Source organism: Maylandia zebra, linkage group LG5 (genome assembly GCF_041146795.1).
Source record: "Maylandia zebra isolate NMK-2024a linkage group LG5, Mzebra_GT3a, whole genome shotgun sequence".
NCBI classification, from domain to species: domain Eukaryota; kingdom Metazoa; phylum Chordata; class Actinopteri; order Cichliformes; family Cichlidae; genus Maylandia; species Maylandia zebra.
In genome coordinates, this window is record NC_135171.1 from 13,309,430 (window position 1) to 13,333,811 (window position 24,382).

General features: G+C 41.4%; 2 protein-coding genes and 2 long non-coding RNA genes across 4 annotated transcripts; 2 read left to right on the top strand and 2 right to left on the bottom strand.

The window, feature by feature from the left end:
• The first annotated feature begins 2,182 nt into the window (after positions 1-2,182).
• On the top strand, positions 2,183-5,989 carry LOC112436392 (uncharacterized). Its single transcript, XR_003025060.2, has 3 exons — positions 2,183-2,471; positions 3,809-3,924; positions 4,922-5,989. It is a non-coding gene; the product is annotated as an uncharacterized LOC112436392 (long non-coding RNA).
• Positions 5,990-11,010: 5,021 nt separating this feature from the next.
• Positions 11,011-13,472, bottom strand: LOC143418593 (uncharacterized). The gene has a single exon (XM_076883800.1). The coding sequence runs from the start codon at positions 13,309-13,311 to the stop codon at positions 11,917-11,919; it is 1,395 nt and encodes a 464-aa protein (XP_076739915.1). The 5' UTR covers positions 13,312-13,472; the 3' UTR covers positions 11,011-11,916.
• Positions 13,473-16,661: 3,189 nt separating this feature from the next.
• On the bottom strand, positions 16,662-19,001 carry LOC143418594 (uncharacterized). The gene has a single exon (XM_076883801.1). It carries the CDS (start codon positions 18,948-18,950, stop codon positions 17,556-17,558), a length of 1,395 nt encoding a protein of 464 aa, XP_076739916.1. The 5' UTR covers positions 18,951-19,001; the 3' UTR covers positions 16,662-17,555.
• A 115-nt stretch (positions 19,002-19,116) lies between these two features.
• LOC112434795 (uncharacterized) lies at positions 19,117-22,878 on the top strand. The gene is made up of 3 exons (XR_003024223.2): positions 19,117-19,405; positions 20,698-20,813; positions 21,811-22,878. It is a non-coding gene; the product is annotated as an uncharacterized LOC112434795 (long non-coding RNA).
• Positions 22,879-24,382: the final 1,504 nt, after the last annotated feature.

The window sequence follows — 24,382 nt, forward strand, 5'->3', positions numbered from 1 at the left end:
GCTCTCTGATTTTTCTTTTTTCTTTTATGAAAAAACACAAGTTGTCAAAGTTATTTGTTTGCAAATGTATTTCAGAAATATCGACATACTTTTTTTAATCAGCAGAAACTTTATGTCAGTAGTGCAAAAACCTGCACTGATCTGACCTCATTTCTTCCTCATCCTGATTCCTGACCTGGGAAGGGAGAGAAATATTTGTTTTTGTTTGTCTTCTTGTTTTATTTAATTCCTTGTGGGATTTGGATCCAACACGTAAAGTATGCATATTATGCACACACACAAACACACATGCAGCTATTACCCATTTCTTGTATTCTTGAATAAAGACATTGATTTGACACATTTAATTAGCGGCCAATTGTTTTTATTGTTCAATTATTAAGAAAAAAGAAAAGGTGGGGGTGGGTGGGATGGAAAGTAAAGGGAGAGAGGAGAGAAAACCCCAACAATCCCCTCTGAGCAAGCACTAGGCGACAGTGGATAGGAAAAACTCCCTTTAAAGGAAGAAACCTATGACAGAACCAGGCTCTAGAGGGGGCAGTCAACTGTCGGGACTGGTTGGGGGGTGATTGTGAAAAGAGGGGAGGGAGATGGGAGAGGTGTTAGTAGTTAAGGGGGGGATTAAGCTGGAACAGAGGTGGGAGAGGAAGAGGCGACATTGGCAGTACTGAAAGAAGGAGTGTTCCTCCTCCAGAAGAAGCAGAAGCGTTTTTTCTTTTTCTTCAGCTGCTCTTCCACGAGCACCTTTTTCTCGAGGATGAGGATTTTCAGCTCCTCGATTGTTTCGGTGTTTTGCTTCTGCAGCTTGTTGCATTTTTTCTCCACTTCTTCTATTACGGCTTGTTTTTCTTCCAACCTTTCTTTCAGCACTTTAGATGTTGCCTCCTGTTTCTCAAACTCCTGGAGAAGAAGTTTTTCTTCTCTCTGCTTACTGACCAGCTGTTCTCTCTCTTGAAGCAGGTCTTGATATTTGTGCAGTGTCTCTTCGAACTTTACCTGCAGCATCCTGTTGTTTCCCTCCATGAGCTGGAGTTGGCACTCCATGTCTCCCTGCTTTCTGTCCAGCTGCTCTTTCTCTTGCAGGATTTCTTTATTTTGTAGCAGAGCTTCATCAAGCTTTCCTTGCAAGCTTTCATTTTGTTGCTTGATGCTCTGCAGATTGGAATCCATTTCTTTTTGTTTGATTTCTTGTTCCCTTTTCTCTTGGAGAAGCTTCTCATTTGCTTGCTCTGTGCGATCAAGCCTTTTTTTGTCAACATTGTACATTAGCTCCATGTCTCGGAGATTGGAGTGCAGCCCTCTCTTCTTCGTGCTGTCTTTCATCTTCTCCTGGAGGAGTTTTCTATTTTGCCGCAGAGCTTGATCAAGCTTTCCTTGCAAGCTTTCGTTGTGTTGCTTGATGCTCTGAAGCTTGGAATGCATTTCTTTTTCTTTTAACTCCTGTTGCCTTTTCTCTTGGAGGAGCTTCTCATTTGCTTGCTCTGTGCGATCAAGCCTTTTTTTGTCTACACTGTACATTAGCTCCATGTCTCTGAGATTGCTGTGCAGCCCTCTCTTCTTCATGCCGTCTTGTTTCTTCTCTTGGACAAGTTTTTTATTTTGTTGCAGGGCTTCATCAAGTTTTCCTTGGAGCTCCTGGTTCTTTTTGTCCATGTCATGGAGATCCTGTTGTTTCCCCTCAATAATAGCTTCCTTTTCTTGAAGCTGGAATGACAACTTTTTTAGTTGAGCGCTCTTTCGCTCATTTTCCTCCATCAAGAACTTAATCTTCTCTGCGTTTCTGAGCGCTTCATCCTCCAGTTCTTCCAAACGCTTTTCCTCTAGTTCCACTTGGTCACACCAGGGAAGAGAGGAAAGGGAAGAGTCTAGTGGCTCATCCCAAGGAAGAGCATAGGGGTCAACTTCTTGTCCCTTTGGATTTTTTTGAGACATGTTTGGTCTGGATACAGTTACAACTGCAAAGGATCCAAATATTTCAAAAGGCTTTTCTGGCGAACGGTTCAATGCTGCACACATCAAGGCTGCGAGAAACGGACTAAAAGTCGTTGCTCTTCACCCCTATTTATAGGTTTTTGGATCAAAGGAAAGAATGGTGGTAAGATTCTACGTGTGTGACGTCATAATTCTGTAAGGCAATGAGGTTGTCACGTGATATTTTTGGAGGAGGGCATTTTTCAACTTGGACAAATTATCAGTAAAGTTTCAATCTCTGTTATTTTCCCCAAAAAACGTGTTGTCGCAATCATGTTTTCTACTGTAATTGGTGCCAACAGATGGCGCAGTTTAAAGTTGGCTGTTACTCTGCCCAGGCTGCTACCATAGAAGAAGAATGTAGACCAATAGTACTTTAACGATGTCCGCTGATCGTTTCCGTGTAAATCTTAGCATTGCTTTAGCCGTCAAGCTAAAGGTTTAGCTTCATACTGCCATATTTTCAGAGTAACAAAATATTTAAACGGTCTCAGATCATGGTGAGTATTTGAAAAAATGTTTATTTAATGTGAAGCCTGTGATGTGGAAAGGTTAGCAAGCGTAATTTTGCCTATTGTGTTATACACGGGTGCTTACATCCGAGTAGTGTTGATCTTTTCTAAGGTCCATGGGTTTATCCAACGAGCAGCTAAGTCACCGTTATATCTGTAATTTTGTGTGCAACGTCTTAATGCAAAAAAAAAAAAAAATCCCAAATCAACGCAACGAAGCAAAGACTAAACAAAAAACAAAAAAACCCCCACAATGCGTTTTTAAGCTCTCTCTGCGTTCACTGCCTCTGCAAGTGTCAAACTTCCTCGCTTTAGCTGATGCTAACCAACATTAGCGCTTACGGTTCGTATATAAACACAACTGTCAGCCCTTCACTTTTGGTGCCGACAACATTTTGAGCATTTTCTACAGTTTGTGAAATGGTCGCCATTGGCATTACATGCCAGTAGTGTTCGCTAATTGACTTTACCGGGGATTATATTTATTACAACGTTACTGCGTGGGAGTGATCATAGTGTATGCTTATGAACGTGAGTGGTAGGTGTTATTAGTGCGACTTTACCCTTAATTAGTTTTCCCACCGGAAGTAGAGTTGTTTATGCGACGTGATGGCTAGAGCAGTCCCAAACAATCGATTGCGTTTCTTAACAGACCAATTCTCTCCAAACTTTTAGGGTAAGCTAGACTCGAGATATGGTTGCAATAATACGAACAAGAGCGCAACAGCATATTGACAATGGCGAGAACTTTAATATTTACATTGTGTTAGTGCACCCATCGCTCCGCATCCTTAACGCTACATTGATGTCGAGAGTCTCTGACACAGCTGTGCTCTGCAGCACAGACACCCTGCTTATCTGTGATTCGGCCAGACTGGTGTTGAACTCCAAAGACATGCGCGGGGTTAGGTTAGTTGGCTGTTGGTGTGAGTGGTTGTCTGAGTCTCTCTAATAACCCTCCAACAGACTGGCGACCTGTCCAGGGTGTACTTTTGCCCTATGACAGCTGAAATACAACCTGAATAAAATAAGTAGGAGAAAATGAATGATGTTTATGAACTGTAGTTAATGTAGTCAGACAATAAGTTACCGAGCAACAGGCCACAAGTCTTGGTGCAGAATCATACTAAGATTTAAAAAATAAAATGTTGGCACTGGTGTTTGAAACAGTATACTGTCAGTAAGACTGGAGCAACTGCACACATCTGGAAACTAATAACTAGAGTAGTTAAGTAACATTTTGTTACTGCATCCATTTAGCCAGGTATAATTAGCATGTCTACATACATGTCATTTCTAATGTGGTCCTATGTGGTATGTTGTAGGACAGTGAAGTGTCTGACACTGACCATGTACCAGTGCCTGAGAACACTGGTATGGAGGGGGAGAACGCACCTCTTTACTGTATTTGTCGGAAACCAGACATCAACTGCTCCATGATGTAAGTATATATCAGTTTTATATTTGCAGTATGCGCAGTAGGGGTGGGCGCTAGCTTCAGCAATGTTATCAGAGGTTTTTTTTTTAAAATGAAGAGCTTCTATTTCGAGAAAACTACCAATAAGGATATATGCACAGATATAGAAAACAATACTGTAACATTTTATTGATGCTTGCAGTTTGGAGGCAGCAGTATTTGCAAGTGTAACTAAATTCCAGGCATTTTCCATCCTTCTTTTCCTATCAGCTTTTTTCTAGTTGTCAGTGTGAACCAAGGTGTCAGCAGCAGCATTATAGTGCAAAAGTAGTGACCCAGCATAGATCAAATGTAAGCACAAAAGTAGCCAAGGTAGTGTTTTTCCTGGAAATTTTAAGTGAAAGGATAAAGTAACTGCTTACCACTTTAGTTTAACAATGATTAATGAAATGTAACCGTGTAACTCATCAGCAGTCTGCACAGTATGGTCACATATTAAAACTGAAGAATATGTTGTACTTGTTGTAGTGTTTCATCATGGGTCCAGTTTTTACCCAGGTGCTTAAAGCCCTTCTTTACCCTCATGTAACACCAACAGTAATTTCCAACCACTATTTCCTGTTCCTGTCAGTCAAACAAACAGACGACAAACATCTTCTATAAACAGGAATAATGTCATTTTATCGGATTAGAAAACATCTAATCTAGCGTTGATATTACACTGCTGTTTAGTGTCTGGCTGATCTCAGTGTCACCAAAATATCTGCCCTACATGTCAAACAATGAGAGAACTTGAAACAGTAACATCACCTAGCAGCTTATTTTAATTAGTGCTAACGTTTTGTTTGCTGGCTAACATTGCTATTATTATAGTCACAGTTAATTGACTTTGAATAGCTTTATTTCAAAAGTAATTTTACAATTTCACAGCCATTTAGCTGTGTTAACTGTACATGCTGTAGGTCATAAGGCGTGCATGGATCATTTTTATAATCAGCCTCTTATCTTTTGTCCACCACAGGCTTTGCCATGATAAATTGGTCAGTTGACAACCAGGAGCCGTACACCTTAACCTCAGAGGCCAGGACATCCAGGGGCAGTGTGAACACGCACTTGCTTAAATGGGATGCAAGACGGACTATAGAGGGCCACCCGCTTGCCAGACAACCAAGTGCTGTCCCTGTCCACGGCCAGTGTGAGAAGGACTCTCACTAAAGTCAACCCACACAAAGCTGCTGGACCAGACAATATACCTGGACGCGTGCTCGGAGCCCGTGCTGACCAGCTGACTGATGTCCTAGCGGGCATCTTTAACATCTCCCTGAGTCAAGCTGTTGTGCCACAGTGCTTTAAAACCACCACCATCATACCTGTCCCCAGACCTTCCCAAAGCCTAATTCCACAATGATTGCCTGAGCCTATTCTTGTTAAATGATGAAAAACTCAAAGGCACGTTTGGGCAGTGGATCTGTGTGAAATCAGCAGCTTGCAAAACGAAATCAAAATGTGTGCTATTGATTCTAAAAATAGAAATCACAATAAAGTTCAACATTTACTAAAACCGCCATTCAGTCATCTGAGAGTCTTTACTCATGAAATTATAACGGTTATATGAATGTATATGCAGTGATTTACTGATCAATGATAAAAGGGGAGATTTATGCAATAACGAAGACTGTCATGAAAAGTATTTGGCATCTGATCTCCTGTAACCTGCGGAGCTAAGCTGTTTTACCAGCTCTGCTCTCTGATTTTTCTTTTTTCTTTTATGAAAAAACACAAGTTGTCAAAGTTATTTGTTTGCAAATGTATTTCAGAAATATCGACATACTTTTTTTAATCAGCAGAAACTTTATGTCAGTAGTGCAAAAACCTGCACTGATCTGACCTCATTTCTTCCTCATCCTGATTCCTGACCTGGGAAGGGAGAGAAATATTTGTTTTTGTTTGTCTTCTTGTTTTATTTAATTCCTTGTGGGATTTGGATCCAACACGTAAAGTATGCATATTATGCACACACACAAACACACATGCAGCTATTACCCATTTCTTGTATTCTTGAATAAAGACATTGATTTGACACATTTAATTAGCGGCCAATTGTTTTTATTGTTCAATTATTAAGAAAAAAGAAAAGGTGGGGGTGGGTGGGATGGAAAGTAAAGGGAGAGAGGAGAGAAAACCCCAACAATCCCCTCTGAGCAAGCACTAGGCGACAGTGGATAGGAAAAACTCCCTTTAAAGGAAGAAACCTATGACAGAACCAGGCTCTAGAGGGGGGGCAGTCAACTGTCGGGACTGGTTGGGGGGTGATTGTGAAAAGAGGGGAGGGAGATGGGAGAGGTGTTAGTAGTTAAGGGGGGGATTAAGCTGGAACAGAGGTGGGAGAGGAAGAGGCGACATTGGCAGTACTGAAAGAAGGAGTGTTCCTCCTCCAGAAGAAGCAGAAGCGTTTTTTCTTTTTCTTCAGCTGCTCTTCCACGAGCACCTTTTTCTCGAGGATGAGGATTTTCAGCTCCTCGATTGTTTCGGTGTTTTGCTTCTGCAGCTTGTTGCATTTTTTCTCCACTTCTTCTATTACGGCTTGTTTTTCTTCCAACCTTTCTTTCAGCACTTTAGATGTTGCCTCCTGTTTCTCAAACTCCTGGAGAAGAAGTTTTTCTTCTCTCTGCTTACTGACCAGCTGTTCTCTCTCTTGAAGCAGGTCTTGATATTTGTGCAGTGTCTCTTCGAACTTTACCTGCAGCATCCTGTTGTTTCCCTCCATGAGCTGGAGTTGGCACTCCATGTCTCCCTGCTTTCTGTCCAGCTGCTCTTTCTCTTGAAGGATTTCTTTATTTTGTCGCAGAGCTTCATCAAGCTTTCCTTGCAAGCTTTCATTTTGTTGCTTGATGCTCTGCAGATTGGAATCCATTTCTTTTTGTTTGATTTCTTGTTCCCTTTTCTCTTGGAGAAGCTTCTCATTTGCTTGCTCTGTGCGATCAAGCCTTTTTTTGTCAACATTGTACATTAGCTCCATGTCTCGGAGATTGGAGTGCAGCCCTCTCTTCTTCGTGCTGTCTTTCATCTTCTCCTGGAGGAGTTTTCTATTTTGCCGCAGAGCTTGATCAAGCTTTCCTTGCAAGCTTTCGTTGTGTTGCTTGATGCTCTGAAGCTTGGAATGCATTTCTTTTTCTTTTAACTCCTGTTGCCTTTTCTCTTGGAGGAGCTTCTCATTTGCTTGCTCTGTGCGATCAAGCCTTTTTTTGTCTACACTGTACATTAGCTCCATGTCTCTGAGATTGCTGTGCAGCCCTCTCTTCTTCATGCCGTCTTGTTTCTTCTCTTGGACAAGTTTTTTATTTTGTTGCAGGGCTTCATCAAGTTTTCCTTGGAGCTCCTGGTTCTTTTTGTCCATGTCATGGAGATCCTGTTGTTTCCCCTCAATAATAGCTTCCTTTTCTTGAAGCTGGAATGACAACTTTTTTAGTTGAGCGCTCTTTCGCTCATTTTCCTCCATCAAGAACTTAATCTTCTCTGCGTTTCTGAGCGCTTCATCCTCCAGTTCTTCCAAACGCTTTTCCTCTAGTTCCACTTGGTCACACCAGGGAAGAGAGGAAAGGGAAGAGTCTAGTGGCTCATCCCAAGGAAGAGCATAGGGGTCAACTTCTTGTCCCTTTGGATTTTTTTGAGACATGTTTGGTCTGGATACAGTTACAACTGCAAAGGATCCAAATATTTCAAAAGGCTTTTCTGGCGAACGGTTCAATGCTGCACACATCAAGGCTGCGAGAAACGGACTAAAAGTCGTTGCTCTTCACCCCTATTTATAGGTTTTTGGATCAAAGGAAAGAATGGTGGTAAGATTCTACGTGTGTGACGTCATAATTCTGTAAGGCAATGAGGTTGTCACGTGATATTTTTGGAGGAGGGCATTTTTCAACTTGGACAAATTATCAGTAAAGTTTCAATCTCTGTTATTTTCCCCAAAAAACGTGTTGTCGCAATCATGTTTTCTACTGTAATTGGTGCCAACAGATGGCGCAGTTTAAAGTTGGCTGTTACTCTGCCCAGGCTGCTACCATAGAAGAAGAATGTAGACCAATAGTACTTTAACGATGTCCGCTGATCGTTTCCGTGTAAATCTTAGCATTGCTTTAGCCGTCAAGCTAAAGGTTTAGCTTCATACTGCCATATTTTCAGAGTAACAAAATATTTAAACGGTCTCAGATCATGGTGAGTATTTGAAAAAATGTTTATTTAATGTGAAGCCTGTGATGTGGAAAGGTTAGCAAGCGTAATTTTGCCTATTGTGTTATACACGGGTGCTTACATCCGAGTAGTGTTGATCTTTTCTAAGGTCCATGGGTTTATCCAACGAGCAGCTAAGTCACCGTTATATCTGTAATTTTGTGTGCAACGTCTTAATGCAAAAAAAAAAAAAAATCCCAAATCAACGCAACGAAGCAAAGACTAAACAAAAAACAAAAAAACCCCACAATGCGTTTTTAAGCTCTCTCTGCGTTCACTGCCTCTGCAAGTGTCAAACTTCCTCGCTTTAGCTGATGCTAACCAACATTAGCGCTTACGGTTCGTATATAAACACAACTGTCAGCCCTTCACTTTTGGTGCCGACAACATTTTGAGCATTTTCTACAGTTTGTGAAATGGTCGCCATTGGCATTACATGCCAGTAGTGTTCGCTAATTGACTTTACCGGGGATTATATTTATTACAACGTTACTGCGTGGGAGTGATCATAGTGTATGCTTATGAACGTGAGTGGTAGGTGTTATTAGTGCGACTTTACCCTTAATTAGTTTTCCCACCGGAAGTAGAGTTGTTTATGCGACGTGATGGCTAGAGCAGTCCCAAACAATCGATTGCGTTTCTTAACAGACCAATTCTCTCCAAACTTTTAGGGTAAGCTAGACTCGAGATATGGTTGCAATAATACGAACAAGAGCGCAACAGCATATTGACAATGGCGAGAACTTTAATATTTACATTGTGTTAGTGCACCCATCGCTCCGCATCCTTAACGCTACATTGATGTCGAGAGTCTCTGACACAGCTGTGCTCTGCAGCACAGACACCCTGCTTATCTGTGATTCGGCCAGACTGGTGTTGAACTCCAAAGACATGCGCGGGGTTAGGTTAGTTGGCTGTTGGTGTGAGTGGTTGTCTGAGTCTCTCTAATAACCCTCCAACAGACTGGCGACCTGTCCAGGGTGTACTTTTGCCCTATGACAGCTGAAATACAACCTGAATAAAATAAGTAGGAGAAAATGAATGATGTTTATGAACTGTAGTTAATGTAGTCAGACAATAAGTTACCGAGCAACAGGCCACAAGTCTTGGTGCAGAATCATACTAAGATTTAAAAAATAAAATGTTGGCACTGGTGTTTGAAACAGTATACTGTCAGTAAGACTGGAGCAACTGCACACATCTGGAAACTAATAACTAGAGTAGTTAGTAACATTTTGTTACTGCATCCATTTAGCCAGGTATAATTAGCATGTCTACATACATGTCATTTCTAATGTGGTCCTATGTGGTATGTTGTAGGACAGTGAAGTGTCTGACACTGACCATGTACCAGTGCCTGAGAACACTGGTATGGAGGGGGAGAACGCACCTCTTTACTGTATTTGTCGGAAACCAGACATCAACTGCTCCATGATGTAAGTATATATCAGTTTTATATTTGCAGTATGCGCAGTAGGGGTGGGCGCTAGCTTCAGCAATGTTATCAGAGGTTTTTTTTTTAAAATGAAGAGCTTCTATTTCGAGAAAACTACCAATAAGGATATATGCACAGATATAGAAAACAATACTGTAACATTTTATTGATGCTTGCAGTTTGGAGGCAGCAGTATTTGCAAGTGTAACTAAATTCCAGGCATTTTCCATCCTTCTTTTCCTATCAGCTTTTTTCTAGTTGTCAGTGTGAACCAAGGTGTCAGCAGCAGCATTATAGTGCAAAAGTAGTGACCCAGCATAGATCAAATGTAAGCACAAAAGTAGCCAAGGTAGTGTTTTTCCTGGAAATTTTAAGTGAAAGGATAAAGTAACTGCTTACCACTTTAGTTTAACAATGATTAATGAAATGTAACCGTGTAACTCATCAGCAGTCTGCACAGTATGGTCACATATTAAAACTGAAGAATATGTTGTACTTGTTGTAGTGTTTCATCATGGGTCCAGTTTTTACCCAGGTGCTTAAAGCCCTTCTTTACCCTCATGTAACACCAACAGTAATTTCCAACCACTATTTCCTGTTCCTGTCAGTCAAACAAACAGACGACAAACATCTTCTATAAACAGGAATAATGTCATTTTATCGGATTAGAAAACATCTAATCTAGCGTTGATATTACACTGCTGTTTAGTGTCTGGCTGATCTCAGTGTCACCAAAATATCTGCCCTACATGTCAAACAATGAGAGAACTTGAAACAGTAACATCACCTAGCAGCTTATTTTAATTAGTGCTAACGTTTTGTTTGCTGGCTAACATTGCTATTATTATAGTCACAGTTAATTGACTTTGAATAGCTTTATTTCAAAAGTAATTTTACAATTTCACAGCCATTTAGCTGTGTTAACTGTACATGCTGTAGGTCATAAGGCGTGCATGGATCATTTTTATAATCAGCCTCTTATCTTTTGTCCACCACAGGCTTTGCCATGATAAATTGGTCAGTTGACAACCAGGAGCCGTACACCTTAACCTCAGAGGCCAGGACATCCAGGGGCAGTGTGAACACGCACTTGCTTAAATGGGATGCAAGACGGACTATAGAGGGCCACCCGCTTGCCAGACAACCAAGTGCTGTCCCTGTCCACGGCCAGTGTGAGAAGGACTCTCACTAAAGTCAACCCACACAAAGCTGCTGGACCAGACAATATACCTGGACGCGTGCTCGGAGCCCGTGCTGACCAGCTGACTGATGTCCTAGCGGGCATCTTTAACATCTCCCTGAGTCAAGCTGTTGTGCCACAGTGCTTTAAAACCACCACCATCATACCTGTCCCCAGACCTTCCCAAAGCCTAATTCCACAATGATTGCCTGAGCCTATTCTTGTTAAATGATGAAAAAGTCAAAGGCACGTTTGGGCAGTGGATCTGTGTGAAATCAGCAGCTTGCAAAACGAAATCAAAATGTGTGCTATTGATTCTAAAAATAGAAATCACAATAAAGTTCAACATTTACTAAAACCGCCATTCAGTCATCTGAGAGTCTTTACTCATGAAATTATAACGGTTAGATGAATGTATATGCAGTGATTTACTGATCAATGATAAAAGGGGAGATTTATGCAATAACGAAGACTGTCATGAAAAGTATTTGGCATCTGATCTCCTGTAACCTGCGGAGCTAAGCTGTTTTACCAGCTCTGCTCTCTGATTTTTCTTTTTTCTTTTATGAAAAAACACAAGTTGTCAAAGTTATTTGTTTGCAAATGTATTTCAGAAATATCGACATACTTTTTTTAATCAGCAGAAACTTTATGTCAGTAGTGCAAAAACCTGCACTGATCTGACCTCATTTCTTCCTCATCCTGATTCCTGACCTGGGAAGGGAGAGAAATATTTGTTTTTGTTTGTCTTCTTGTTTTATTTAATTCCTTGTGGGATTTGGATCCAACACGTAAAGTATGCATATTATGCACACACACAAACACACATGCAGCTATTACCCATTTCTTGTATTCTTGAATAAAGACATTGATTTGACACATTTAATTAGCGGCCAATTGTTTTTATTGTTCAATTATTAAGAAAAAAGAAAAGGTGGGGGTGGGTGGGATGGAAAGTAAAGGGAGAGAGGAGAGAAAACCCCAACAATCCCCTCTGAGCAAGCACTAGGCGACAGTGGATAGGAAAAACTCCCTTTAAAGGAAGAAACCTATGACAGAACCAGGCTCTAGAGGGGGCAGTCAACTGTCGGGACTGGTTGGGGGGTGATTGTGAAAAGAGGGGAGGGAGATGGGAGAGGTGTTAGTAGTTAAGGGGGGGGGGGGGGGGGGATTAAGCTGGAACAGAGGTGGGAGAGGAAGAGGCGACATTGGCAGTACTGAAAGAAGGAGTGTTCCTCCTCCAGAAGAAGCAGAAGCGTTTTTTCTGTTTCTTCAGCTGCTCTTCCACAAGCACCTTTTTCTCGAGGATGAGGATTTTCAGCTCCTCGATTGTTTCGGTGTTTTGCTTCTGCAGCTTGTTGCATTTTTTCTCCACTTCTTCTATTTCAGCTTGTTTTTCTTCCAACATTTCTTTCAGCACTTTAGATGTTGCCTCCTGTTTCTCAAACTCCTGGAGAAGAAGTTTTTCTTCTCTCTGCTTACTGACCAGCTGTTCTCTCTCTTGAAGCAGGTCTTGATATTTGTGCAGTGTCTCTTCGAACTTTACCTGCAGCATCCTGTTGTTTCCCTCCATGAGCTGGAGTTGGCACTCCATGTCTCCCTGCTTTCTGTCCAGCTGCTCTTTCTCTTGAAGGATTTCTTTATTTTGTCGCAGAGCTTCATCAAGCTTTCCTTGCAAGCTTTCATTTTGTTGCTTGATGCTCTGCAGATTGGAATCCATTTCTTTTTGTTTGATTTCTTGTTCCCTTTTCTCTTGGAGAAGCTTCTCATTTGCTTGCTCTGTGCGATCAAGCCTTTTTTTGTCAACATTGTACATTAGCTCCATGTCTCGGAGATTGGAGTGCAGCCCTCTCTTCTTCGTGCTGTCTTTCATCTTCTCCTGGAGGAGTTTTCTATTTTGCCGCAGAGCTTGATCAAGCTTTCCTTGCAAGCTTTCGTTGTGTTGCTTGATGCTCTGAAGCTTGGAATGCATTTCTTTTTCTTTTAACTCCTGTTGCCTTTTCTCTTGGAGGAGCTTCTCATTTGCTTGCTCTGTGCGATCAAGCCTTTTTTTGTCTACACTGTACATTAGCTCCATGTCTCTGAGATTGCTGTGCAGCCCTCTCTTCTTCATGCCGTCTTGTTTCTTCTCTTGGACAAGTTTTTTATTTTGTTGCAGGGCTTCATCAAGTTTTCCTTGGAGCTCCTGGTTCTTTTTGTCCATGTCATGGAGATCCTGCTGTTTCCCCTCAATAATAGCTTCCTTTTCTTGAAGCTGGAATGACAACTTTTTTAGTTGAGCGCTCTTTCGCTCATTTTCCTCCATCAAGAACTTAATCTTCTCTGCGTTTCTGAGCGCTTCATCCTCCAGTTCTTCCAAACGCTTTTCCTCTAGTTCCACTTGGTCACACCAGGGAAGAGAGGAAAGGGAAGAGTCTAGTGGCTCATCCCAAGGAAGAGCGTATGGGTCAACTTCTTGTCCCTTTGGATTTTTTTGAGACATGTTTGGTCTGGATACAGTTACAACTGCAAAGGATCCAAATATTTCAAAAGGCTTTTCTGGCGAACGGTTCAATGCTGCACACATCAAGGCTGCGAGAAACGGACTAAAAGTCGTTGCTCTTCACCCCTATTTATAGGTTTTTGGATCAAAGGAAAGAATGGTGGTAAGATTCTACGTGTGTGACGTCATAATTCTGTAAGGCAATGAGGTTGTCACGTGATATTTTTGGAGGAGGGCATTTTTCAACTTGGACAAATTATCAGTAAAGTTTCAATCTCTGTTATTTTCCCCAAAAAACGTGTTGTCGCAATCATGTTTTCTACTGTAATTGGTGCCAACAGATGGCGCAGTTTAAAGTTGGCTGTTACTCTGCCCAGGCTGCTACCATAGAAGAAGAATGTAGACCAATAGTACTTTAACGATGTCCGCTGATCGTTTCCGTGTAAATCTTAGCATTGCTTTAGCCGTCAAGCTAAAGGTTTAGCTTCATACTGCCATATTTTCAGAGTAACAAAATATTTAAACGGTCTCAGATCATAGTGAGTATTTGAAAAAATGTTTATTTAATGTGAAGCCTGTGATGTGGAAAGGTTAGCAAGCGTAATTTTGCCTATTGTGTTATACACGGGTGCTTACATCCGAGTAGTGTTGATCTTTTCTAAGGTCCATGGGTTTATCCAACGAGCAGCTAAGTCACCGTTATATCTGTAATTTTGTGTGCAACGTCTTAATGCAAAAAAAAAAAAAATCCCAAATCAACGCAACGAAGCAAAGACTAAACAAAAAACAAAAAAAACCCCACAATGCGTTTTTAAGCTCTCTCTGCGTTCACTGCCTCTGCAAGTGTCAAACTTCCTCGCTTTAGCTGATGCTAACCAACATTAGCGCTTACGGTTCGTATATAAACACAACTGTCAGCCCTTCACTTTTGGTGCCGACAACATTTTGAGCATTTTCTACAGTTTGTGAAATGGTCGCCATTGGCATTACATGCCAGTAGTGTTCGCTAATTGACTTTACCGGGGATTATATTTATTACAACGTTACTGCGTGGGAGTGATCATAGTGTATGCTTATGAACGTGAGTGGTAGGTGTTATTAGTGCGACTTTACCCTTAATTAGTTTTCCCACCGGAAGTAGAGTTGTTTATGCGACGTGATGGCTAGAGCAGTCCCAAACAATCGATTGCGTTTCTTAACAGACCAATTCTCTCCAAACTTTTAGGGTAAGCTAGACTCGAGATATGGTTGCAATAATACGAACAAGAGCGCAACAGCATATTGACAATGGCGAGAACTTTAATATTTACATTGTGTTAGTGCACCCATCGCTCCGCATCCTTAACGCTACATTGATGTCGAGAGTCTCTGACACAGCTGTGCTCTGCAGCACAGACACCCTGCTTATCTGTGATTCGGCCAGACTGGTGTTGAACTCCAAAGACATGCGCGGGGTTAGGTTAGTTGGCTGTTGGTGTGAGTGGTTGTCTGAGTCTCTCTAATAACCCTCCAACAGACTGGCGACCTGTCCAGGGTGTACTTTTGCCCTATGACAGCTGAAATACAACCTGAATAAAATAAGTAGGAGAAAATGAATGATGTTTATGAACTGTAGTTAATGTAGTCAGACAATAAGTTACCGAGCAACAGGCCACAAGTCTTGGTGCAGAATCATACTAAGATTTAAAAAATAAAATGTTGGCACTGGTGTTTGAAACAGTATACTGTCAGTAAGACTGGAGCAACTGCACACATCTGGAAACTAATAACTAGAGTAGTTAGTAACATTTTGTTACTGCATCCATTTAGCCAGGTATAATTAGCATGTCTACATACATGTCATTTCTAATGTGGTCCTATGTGGTATGTTGTAGGACAGTGAAGTGTCTGACACTGACCATGTACCAGTGCCTGAGAACACTGGTATGGAGGGGGAGAACGCACCTCTTTACTGTATTTGTCGGAAACCAGACATCAACTGCTCCATGATGTAAGTATATATCAGTTTTATATTTGCAGTATGCGCAGTAGGGGTGGGCGCTAGCTTCAGCAATGTTATCAGAGGTTTTTTTTTTAAAATGAAGAGCTTCTATTTCGAGAAAACTACCAATAAGGATATATGCACAGATATAGAAAACAATACTGTAACATTTTATTGATGCTTGCAGTTTGGAGGCAGCAGTATTTGCAAGTGTAACTAAATTCCAGGCATTTTCCATCCTTCTTTTCCTATCAGCTTTTTTCTAGTTGTCAGTGTGAACCAAGGTGTCAGCAGCAGCATTATAGTGCAAAAGTAGTGACCCAGCATAGATCAAATGTAAGCACAAAAGTAGCCAAGGTAGTGTTTTTCCTGGAAATTTTAAGTGAAAGGATAAAGTAACTGCTTACCACTTTAGTTTAACAATGATTAATGAAATGTAACCGTGTAACTCATCAGCAGTCTGCACAGTATGGTCACATATTAAAACTGAAGAATATGTTGTACTTGTTGTAGTGTTTCATCATGGGTCCAGTTTTTACCCAGGTGCTTAAAGCCCTTCTTTACCCTCATGTAACACCAACAGTAATTTCCAACCACTATTTCCTGTTCCTGTCAGTCAAACAAACAGACGACAAACATCTTCTATAAACAGGAATAATGTCATTTTATCGGATTAGAAAACATCTAATCTAGCGTTGATATTACACTGCTGTTTAGTGTCTGGCTGATCTCAGTGTCACCAAAATATCTGCCCTACATGTCAAACAATGAGAGAACTTGAAACAGTAACATCACCTAGCAGCTTATTTTAATTAGTGCTAACGTTTTGTTTGCTGGCTAACATTGCTATTATTATAGTCACAGTTAATTGACTTTGAATAGCTTTATTTCAAAAGTAATTTTACAATTTCACAGCCATTTAGCTGTGTTAACTGTACATGCTGTAGGTCATAAGGCGTGCATGGATCATTTTTATAATCAGCCTCTTATCTTTTGTCCACCACAGGCTTTGCCATGATAAATTGGTCAGTTGACAACCAGGAGCCGTACACCTTAACCTCAGAGGCCAGGACATCCAGGGGCAGTGTGAACACGCACTTGCTTAAATGGGATGCAAGACGGACTATAGAGGGCCACCCGCTTGCCAGACAACCAAGTGCTGTCCCTGTCCACGGCCAGTGTGAGAAGGACTCTCACTAAAGTCAACCCACACAAAGCTGCTGGACCAGACAATATACCTGGACGCGTGCTCGGAGCCCGTGCTGACCAGCTGACTGATGTCCTAGCGGGCATCTTTAACATCTCCCTGAGTCAAGCTGTTGTGCCACAGTGCTTTAAAACCACCACCATCATACCTGTCCCCAGACCTTCCCAAAGCCTAATTCCACAATGATTGCCTGAGCCTATTCTTGTTAAATGATGAAAAAGTCAAAGGCACGTTTGGGCAGTGGATCTGTGTGAAATCAGCAGCTTGCAAAACGAAATCAAAATGTGTGCTATTGATTCTAAAAATAGAAATCACAATAAAGTTCAACATTTACTAAAACCGCCATTCAGTCATCTGAGAGTCTTTACTCATGAAATTATAACGGTTAGATGAATGTATATGCAGTGATTTACTGATCAATGATAAAAGGGGAGATTTATGCAATAACGAAGACTGTCATGAAAAGTATTTGGCATCTGATCTCCTGTAACCTGCGGAGCTAAGCTGTTTTACCAGCTCTGCTCTCTGATTTTTCTTTTTTCTTTTATGAAAAAACACAAGTTGTCAAAGTTATTTGTTTGCAAATGTATTTCAGAAATATCGACATACTTTTTTTAATCAGCAGAAACTTTATGTCAGTAGTGCAAAAACCTGCACTGATCTGACCTCATTTCTTCCTCATCCTGATTCCTGACCTGGGAAGGGAGAGAAATATTTGTTTTTGTTTGTCTTCTTGTTTTATTTAATTCCTTGTGGGATTTGGATCCAACACGTAAAGTATGCATATTATGCACACACACAAACACACATGCAGCTATTACCCATTTCTTGTATTCTTGAATAAAGACATTGATTTGACACATTTAATTAGCGGCCAATTGTTTTTATTGTTCAATTATTAAGAAAAAAGAAAAGGTGGGGGTGGGTGGGATGGAAAGTAAAGGGAGAGAGGAGAGAAAACCCCAACAATCCCCTCTGAGCAAGCACTAGGCGACAGTGGATAGGAAAAACTCCCTTTAAAGGAAGAAACCTATGACAGAACCAGGCTCTAGAGGGGGCAGTCAACTGTCGGGACTGGTTGGGGGGTGATTGTGAAAAGAGGGGAGGGAGATGGGAGAGGTGTTAGTAGTTAAGGGGGGATTAAGCTGGAACAGAGGTGGGAGAGGAAGAGGCGACATTGGCAGTACTGAAAGAAGGAGTGTTCCTCCTCCAGAAGAAGCAGAAGCGTTTTTTCTGTTTCTTCAGCTGCTCTTCCACAAGCACCTTTTTCTCGAGGATGAGGATTTTCAGCTCCTCGATTGTTTCGGTGTTTTGCTTCTGCAGCTTGTTGCATTTTTTCTCCACTTCTTCTATTTCAGCTTGTTTTTCTTCCAACATTTCTTTCAGCACTTTAGATGTTGCCTCCTGTTTCTCAAACTCCTGGAGAAGAAGTTTTTCTTCTCTCTGCTTACTGACCAGCTGTTCTCTCTCTTGAAGCAGGTCTTGATATTTGTGCAGTGTCTCTTCGAACTTTACCTGCAGCATCCTGTTGTTTCCCTCCATGAGCTGGAGTTGGCACTCCATGTCTCCCTGCTTTCTGTCCAGCTGCTCTTTCTCTTGAAGGATTTCTTTATTTTGTCGCAGAGCTTCATCAAGCTTTCCTTGCAAGCTTTCATTTTGTTGCTTGATGCTCTGCAGATTGGAATCCATTTCTTTTTGTTTGATTTCTTGTTCCCTTTTCTCTTGGAGAAGCTTCTCATTTGCTTGCTCTGTGCGATCAAGCCTTTTTTTGTCAACATTGTACATTAGCTCCATGTCTCGGAGATTGGAGTGCAGCCCTCTCTTCTTCGTGCTGTCTTTCATCTTCTCCTGGAGGAGTTTTCTATTTTGCCGCAGAGCTTGATCAAGCTTTCCTTGCAAGCTTTCGTTGTGTTGCTTGATGCTCTGAAGCTTGGAATGCATTTCTTTCTCTTTTAACTCCTGTTGCCTTTTCTCTTGGAGGAGCTTCTCATTTGCTTGCTCTGTGCGATCAAGCCTTTTTTTGTCTACACTGTACATTAGCTCCATTTCTTGGAGATTGCTGTGCAGCCCTCTCTTCTTCATGCCGTCTTGTTTCTTCTCTTGGACAAGTTTTTTATTTTGTTGCAGGGCTTCATCAAGTTTTCCTTGGAGCTCCTGGTTCTTTTTGTCCATGTCATGGAGATCTTGTTGTTTCCCCTCAATAATAGCTTCCTTTTCTTGAAGCTGGAATGACAACTTTTTTAGTTGAGCGCTCTTTTGCTCATTTTCCTCCATCAAGAACTTAATCTTCTCTGCGTTTCTGAGCGCTTCATCCTCCAGTTCTTCCAAACGCTTTTCCTCTAGTTCCACTTGGTCACACCAGGGAAGAGAGGAAAGGGAAGAGTCTAGTGGCTCATCCCAAGGAAGAGCGTATGGGTCAACTTCTTGTCCCTTTGGATTTTTTTGAGACATGTTTGGTCTGGATACAGTTACAATTGCAAAGGATCCAAATATTTCAAAAGGCTTTTCTGGCGAACGGTTCAATGCTGCACACATCAAGGCTGCGAGAAACGGACTAAAAGTCGTTGCTCTTCACCCCTATTTATAGGTTTTTGGATCAAAGGAAAGAATGGTGGTAAGATTCTACGTGTGTGACGTCATAATTCTGTAAGGCAATGAGGTTGTCACGTGATATTTTTGGAGGAGGGCATTTTTCAACTTGGACAAATTATCAGTAAAGTTTCAATCTCTGTTATTTTCCCCAAAAAACGTGTTGTCGCAATCATGTTTTCTACTGTAATTGGTGCCAACAGATGGCGCAGTTTAAAGTTGGCTGTTACTCTGCCCAGGCTGCTACCATAGAAGAAGAATGTAGACCAATAGTACTTTAACGATGTCCGCTGATCGTTTCCGTGTAAATCTTAGCATTGCTTTAGCCGTCAAGCTAAAGGTTTAGCTTCATACTGCCATATTTTCAGAGTAACAAAATATTTAAACGGTCTCAGATCATGGTGAGTATTTGAAAAAATGTTTATTTAATGTGAAGCCTGTGATGTGGAAAGGTTAGCAAGCGTAATTTTGCCTATTGTGTTATACACGGGTGCTTACATCCGAGTAGTGTTGATCTTTTCTAAGGTCCATGGGTTTATCCAACGAGCAGCTAAGTCACCGTTATATCTGTAATTTTGTGTGCAACGTCTTAATGCAAAAAAACAACAAAAAAAACCCCACAATGCGTTTTTAAGCTCTCTCTGCGTTCACTGCCTCTGCAAGTGTCAAACTTCCTCGCTTTAGCTGATGCTAACCAACATTAGCGCTTACGGTTCGTATATAAACACAACTGTCAGCCCTTCACTTTTGGTGCCGACAACATTTTGAGCATTTTCTACAGTTTGTGAAATGGTCGCCATTGGCATTACATGCCAGTAGTGTTCGCTAATTGACTTTACCGGGGATTATATTTATTACAACGTTACTGCGTGGGAGTGATCATAGTGTATGTTTATGAACGTGAGTGGTAGATGTTATTAGTGCGACTTTACCCTTAATTAGTTTTCCCACCGGAAGTAGAGTTGTTTATGCGACGTGATGGCTAGAGCAGTCCCAAACAATCGATTGCGTTTATTAACAGACCAATTCTCTCCAAACTTTTAGGGTAAGCTAGACTCGAGATATGGTTGCAATAATACGAACAAGAGCGCAACAGCATATTGACAATGGCGAGAACTTTAATATTTACATTGTGTTAGTGCACCCATCGCTCCGCATCCTTAACGCTACATTGATGTCGAGAGTCTCTGACACAGCTGTGCTCTGCAGCACAGACACCCTGCTTATCTGTGATTCGGCCAGACTGGTGTTGAACTCCAAAGACATGCGCGGGGTTAGGTTAGTTGGCTGTTGGTGTGAGTGGTTGTCTGAGTCTCTCTAATAACCCTCCAACAGACTGGCGACCTGTCCAGGGTGTACTTTTGCCCTATGACAGCTGAAATACAACCTGAATAAAATAAGTAGGAGAAAATGAATGATGTTTATGAACTGTAGTTAATGTAGTCAGACAATAAGTTACCGAGCAACAGGCCACAAGTCTTGGTGCAGAATCATACTAAGATTTAAAAAATAAAATGTTGGCACTGGTGTTTGAAACAGTATACTGTCAGTAAGACTGGAGCAACTGCACACATCTGGAAACTAATAACTAGAGTAGTTAGTAACATTTTGTTACTGCATCCATTTAGCCAGGTATAATTAGCATGTCTACATACATGTCATTTCTAATGTGGTCCTATGTGGTATGTTGTAGGACAGTGAAGTGTCTGACACTGACCATGTACCAGTGCCTGAGAACACTGGTATGGAGGGGGAGAACGCACCTCTTTACTGTATTTGTCGGAAACCAGACATCAACTGCTCCATGATGTAAGTATATATCAGTTTTATATTTGCAGTATGCGCAGTAGGGGTGGGCGCTAGCTTCAGCAATGTTATCAGAGGTTTTTTTTTTAAAATGAAGATCTTCTATTTCGAGAAAACTACCAATAAGGATATATGCACAGATATAGAAAACAATACTGTAACATTTTATTGATGCTTGCAGTTTGGAGGCAGCAGTATTTGCAAGTGTAACTAAATTCCAGGCATTTTCCATCCTTCTTTTCCTATCAGCTTTTTTCTAATTGTCAGTGTGAACCAAGGTGTCAGCAGCAGCATTATAGTGCAAAAGTAGTGACCCAGCATAGATCAAATGTAAGCACAAAAGTAGCCAAGGTAGTGTTTTTCCTGGAAATTTTAAGTGAAAGGATAAAGTAACTGCTTACCACTTTAGTTTAACAATGATTAATGAAATGTAACCGTGTAACTCATCAGCAGTCTGCACAGTATGGTCACATATTAAAACTGAAGAATATGTTGTACTTGTTGTAGTGTTTCATCATGGGTCCAGTTTTTACCCAGGTGCTTAAAGCCCTTCTTTACCCTCATGTAACACCAACAGTAATTTCCAACCACTATTTCCTGTTCCTGTCAGTCAAACAAACAGACGACAAACATCTTCTATAAACAGGAATAATGTCATTTTATCGGATTAGAAAACATCTAATCTAGTGTTGATATTACACTGCTGTTTAGTGTCTGGCTGATCTCAGTGTCACCAAAATATCTGCCCTACATGTCAAACAATGAGAGAACTTGAAACAGTAACATCACCTAGCAGCTTATTTTAATTAGTGCTAACGTTTTGTTTGCTGGCTAACATTGCTATTATTATAGTCACAGTTAATTGACTTTGAATAGCTTTATTTCAAAAGTAATTTTACAATTTCACAGCCATTTAGCTGTGTTAACTGTACATGCTGTAGGTCATAAGGCGTGCATGGATCATTTTTATAATCAGCCTCTTATCTTTTGTCCACCACAGGCTTTGCCATGATAAATTGGTCAGTTGACAACCAGGAGCCGTACACCTTAACCTCAGAGGCCAGGACATCCAGGGGCAGTGTGAACACGCACTTGCTTAAATGGGATGCAAGACGGACTATAGAGGGCCACCCGCTTGCCAGACAACCAAGTGCTGTCCCTGTCCACGGCCAGTGTGAGAAGGACTCTCACTAAAGTCAACCCACACAAAGCTGCTGGACCAGACAATATACCTGGACGCGTGCTCGGAGCCCGTGCTGACCAGCTGACTGATGTCCTAGCGGGCATCTTTAACATCTCCCTGAGTCAAGCTGTTGTGCCACAGTGCTTTAAAACCACCACCATCATACCTGTCCCCAGACCTTCCCAAAGCCTAATTCCACAATGATTGCCTGAGCCTATTCTTGTTAAATGATGAAAAACTCAAAGGCACGTTTGGGCAGTGGATCTGTGTGAAATCAGCAGCTTGCAAAACGAAATCAAAATGTGTGCTATTGATTCTAAAAATAGAAATCACAATAAAGTTCAACATTTACTAAAACCGCCATTCAGTCATCTGAGAGTCTTTACTCATGAAATTATAACGGTTAGATGAATGTATATGCAGTGATTTACTGATCAATGATAAAAGGGGAGATTTATGCAATAACGAAGACTGTCATGAAAAGTATTTGGCATCTGATCTCCTGTAACCTGCGGAGCTAAGCTGTTTTACCAGCTCTGCTCTCTGATTTTTCTTTTTTCTTTTATGAAAAAACACAAGTTGTCAAAGTTATTTGTTTGCAAATGTATTTCAGAAATATCGACATACTTTTTTTAATCAGCAGAAACTTTATGTCAGTAGTGCAAAAACCTGCACTGATCTGACCTCATTTCTTCCTCATCCTGATTCCTGACCTGGGAAGGGAGAGAAATATTTGTTTTTGTTTGTCTTCTTGTTTTATTTAATTCCTTGTGGGATTTGGATCCAACACGTAAAGTATGCATATTATGCACACACACAAACACACATGCAGCTATTACCCATTTCTTGTATTCTTGAATAAAGACATTGATTTGACACATTTAATTAGCGGCCAATTGTTTTTATTGTTCAATTATTAAGAAAAAAGAAAAGGTGGGGGTGGGTGGGATGGAAAGTAAAGGGAGAGAGGAGAGAAAACCCCAACAATCCCCTCTGAGCAAGCACTAGGCGACAGTGGATAGGAAAAACTCCCTTTAAAGGAAGAAACCTATGACAGAACCAGGCTCTAGAGGGGGGGCAGTCAACTGTCGGGACTGGTTGGGGGGTGATTGTGAAAAGAGGGGAGGGAGATGGGAGAGGTGTTAGTAGTTAAGGGGGGGATTAAGCTGGAACAGAGGTGGGAGAGGAAGAGGCGACATTGGCAGTACTGAAAGAAGGAGTGTTCCTCCTCCAGAAGAAGCAGAAGCGTTTTTTCTTTTTCTTCAGCTGCTCTTCCACGAGCACCTTTTTCTTGAGGATGAGGATTTTCAGCTCCTCGATTGTTTCGGTGTTTTGCTTCTGCAGCTTGTTGCATTTTTTCTCCACTTCTTCTATTACGGCTTGTTTTTCCTCCAACCTTTCTTTCAGCACTTTAGATGTTGCCTCCTGTTTCTCAAACTCCTGGAGAAGAAGTTTTTCTTGATTCTTGTCTACACAAGTTTCCACTCTTATATTTTAAACCCACAGTGCAAACAAACACTTTAGGATAGCTTATGGACCCTTATGTGTGTTTCCACACAGTTAGGTATTTAAACCATACTTGCATTAGATTAGGATCAAATTTAGAGGAGCAGTAAGTGATATAAATAAATACCTAGACACACCACCATAATCCAACATAATGGACTGACGCCTGTTTTTCCAAATGGATTGACCAGTCTGGACAGTCGACATCTATGTTATTACATCCAAACAAAGTGAGAGATAAACTTGTATCAGAAACAGGTGTTCTTTCAGCTGGGATGATCTAGAGTTATCGCTTAAAAGCTATAAAGTCTGCAGTTATACTGTGAGAGTGTCAACAGGAGGGCCGGGGACAATTTATGATATACTCATGAGACTTCGATACCTTTAGCGCGCACTTCTCTCCAGTTTTCTTGTTAAAGCACTCGAGGACTTTGCCGTTGATCCCCAAGCCCAGAACCTGATTGGAGACTTTATAATCGTCCGTCACCGCGTTTCGCTTTATCTCCAGTTTAGGGTAAGTGGGCATGGGGAAGTGTGTGGACTCTGCGTCCTTCTTGTCGGCGGCTGGGAGAACTGCCGGCTGCTCTTGCTGCAGTTTCGGGTTGCCATCCGTGGAGTCTGACTCTGTCCCACCAGTATTTGGCGGTTGCGGAGCTTTTTGCTTTCCGTTTCCATTTTGCAGCATGTTTTACACCGGCTTGCTGTCAACAGCGGTGCACAGAGGGACAAACTGTGAGCAACTCTCCGGATTAACGCGATGAGTCCAGCCCTCCTCCGGTAAATGCGTAAAGCTGAGACCTCTAACGCATCCGCCTGTCCCGTGCGGACTCTACCACAGTGACTCCACTCTATCTTCACACAGGCTTACAAGTCAGAGTCCATT

What these genes read in the sequence shown, in the direction of transcription:
- LOC143418593 (XM_076883800.1), bottom strand. Translation starts at nt 13,311, where the DNA reads ATGTGTGCAGCATTGAACCGTTCGCCAGAAAAGCCTTTTGAAATATTT.
- LOC143418594 (XM_076883801.1), bottom strand. Translation starts at nt 18,950, where the DNA reads ATGTGTGCAGCATTGAACCGTTCGCCAGAAAAGCCTTTTGAAATATTT.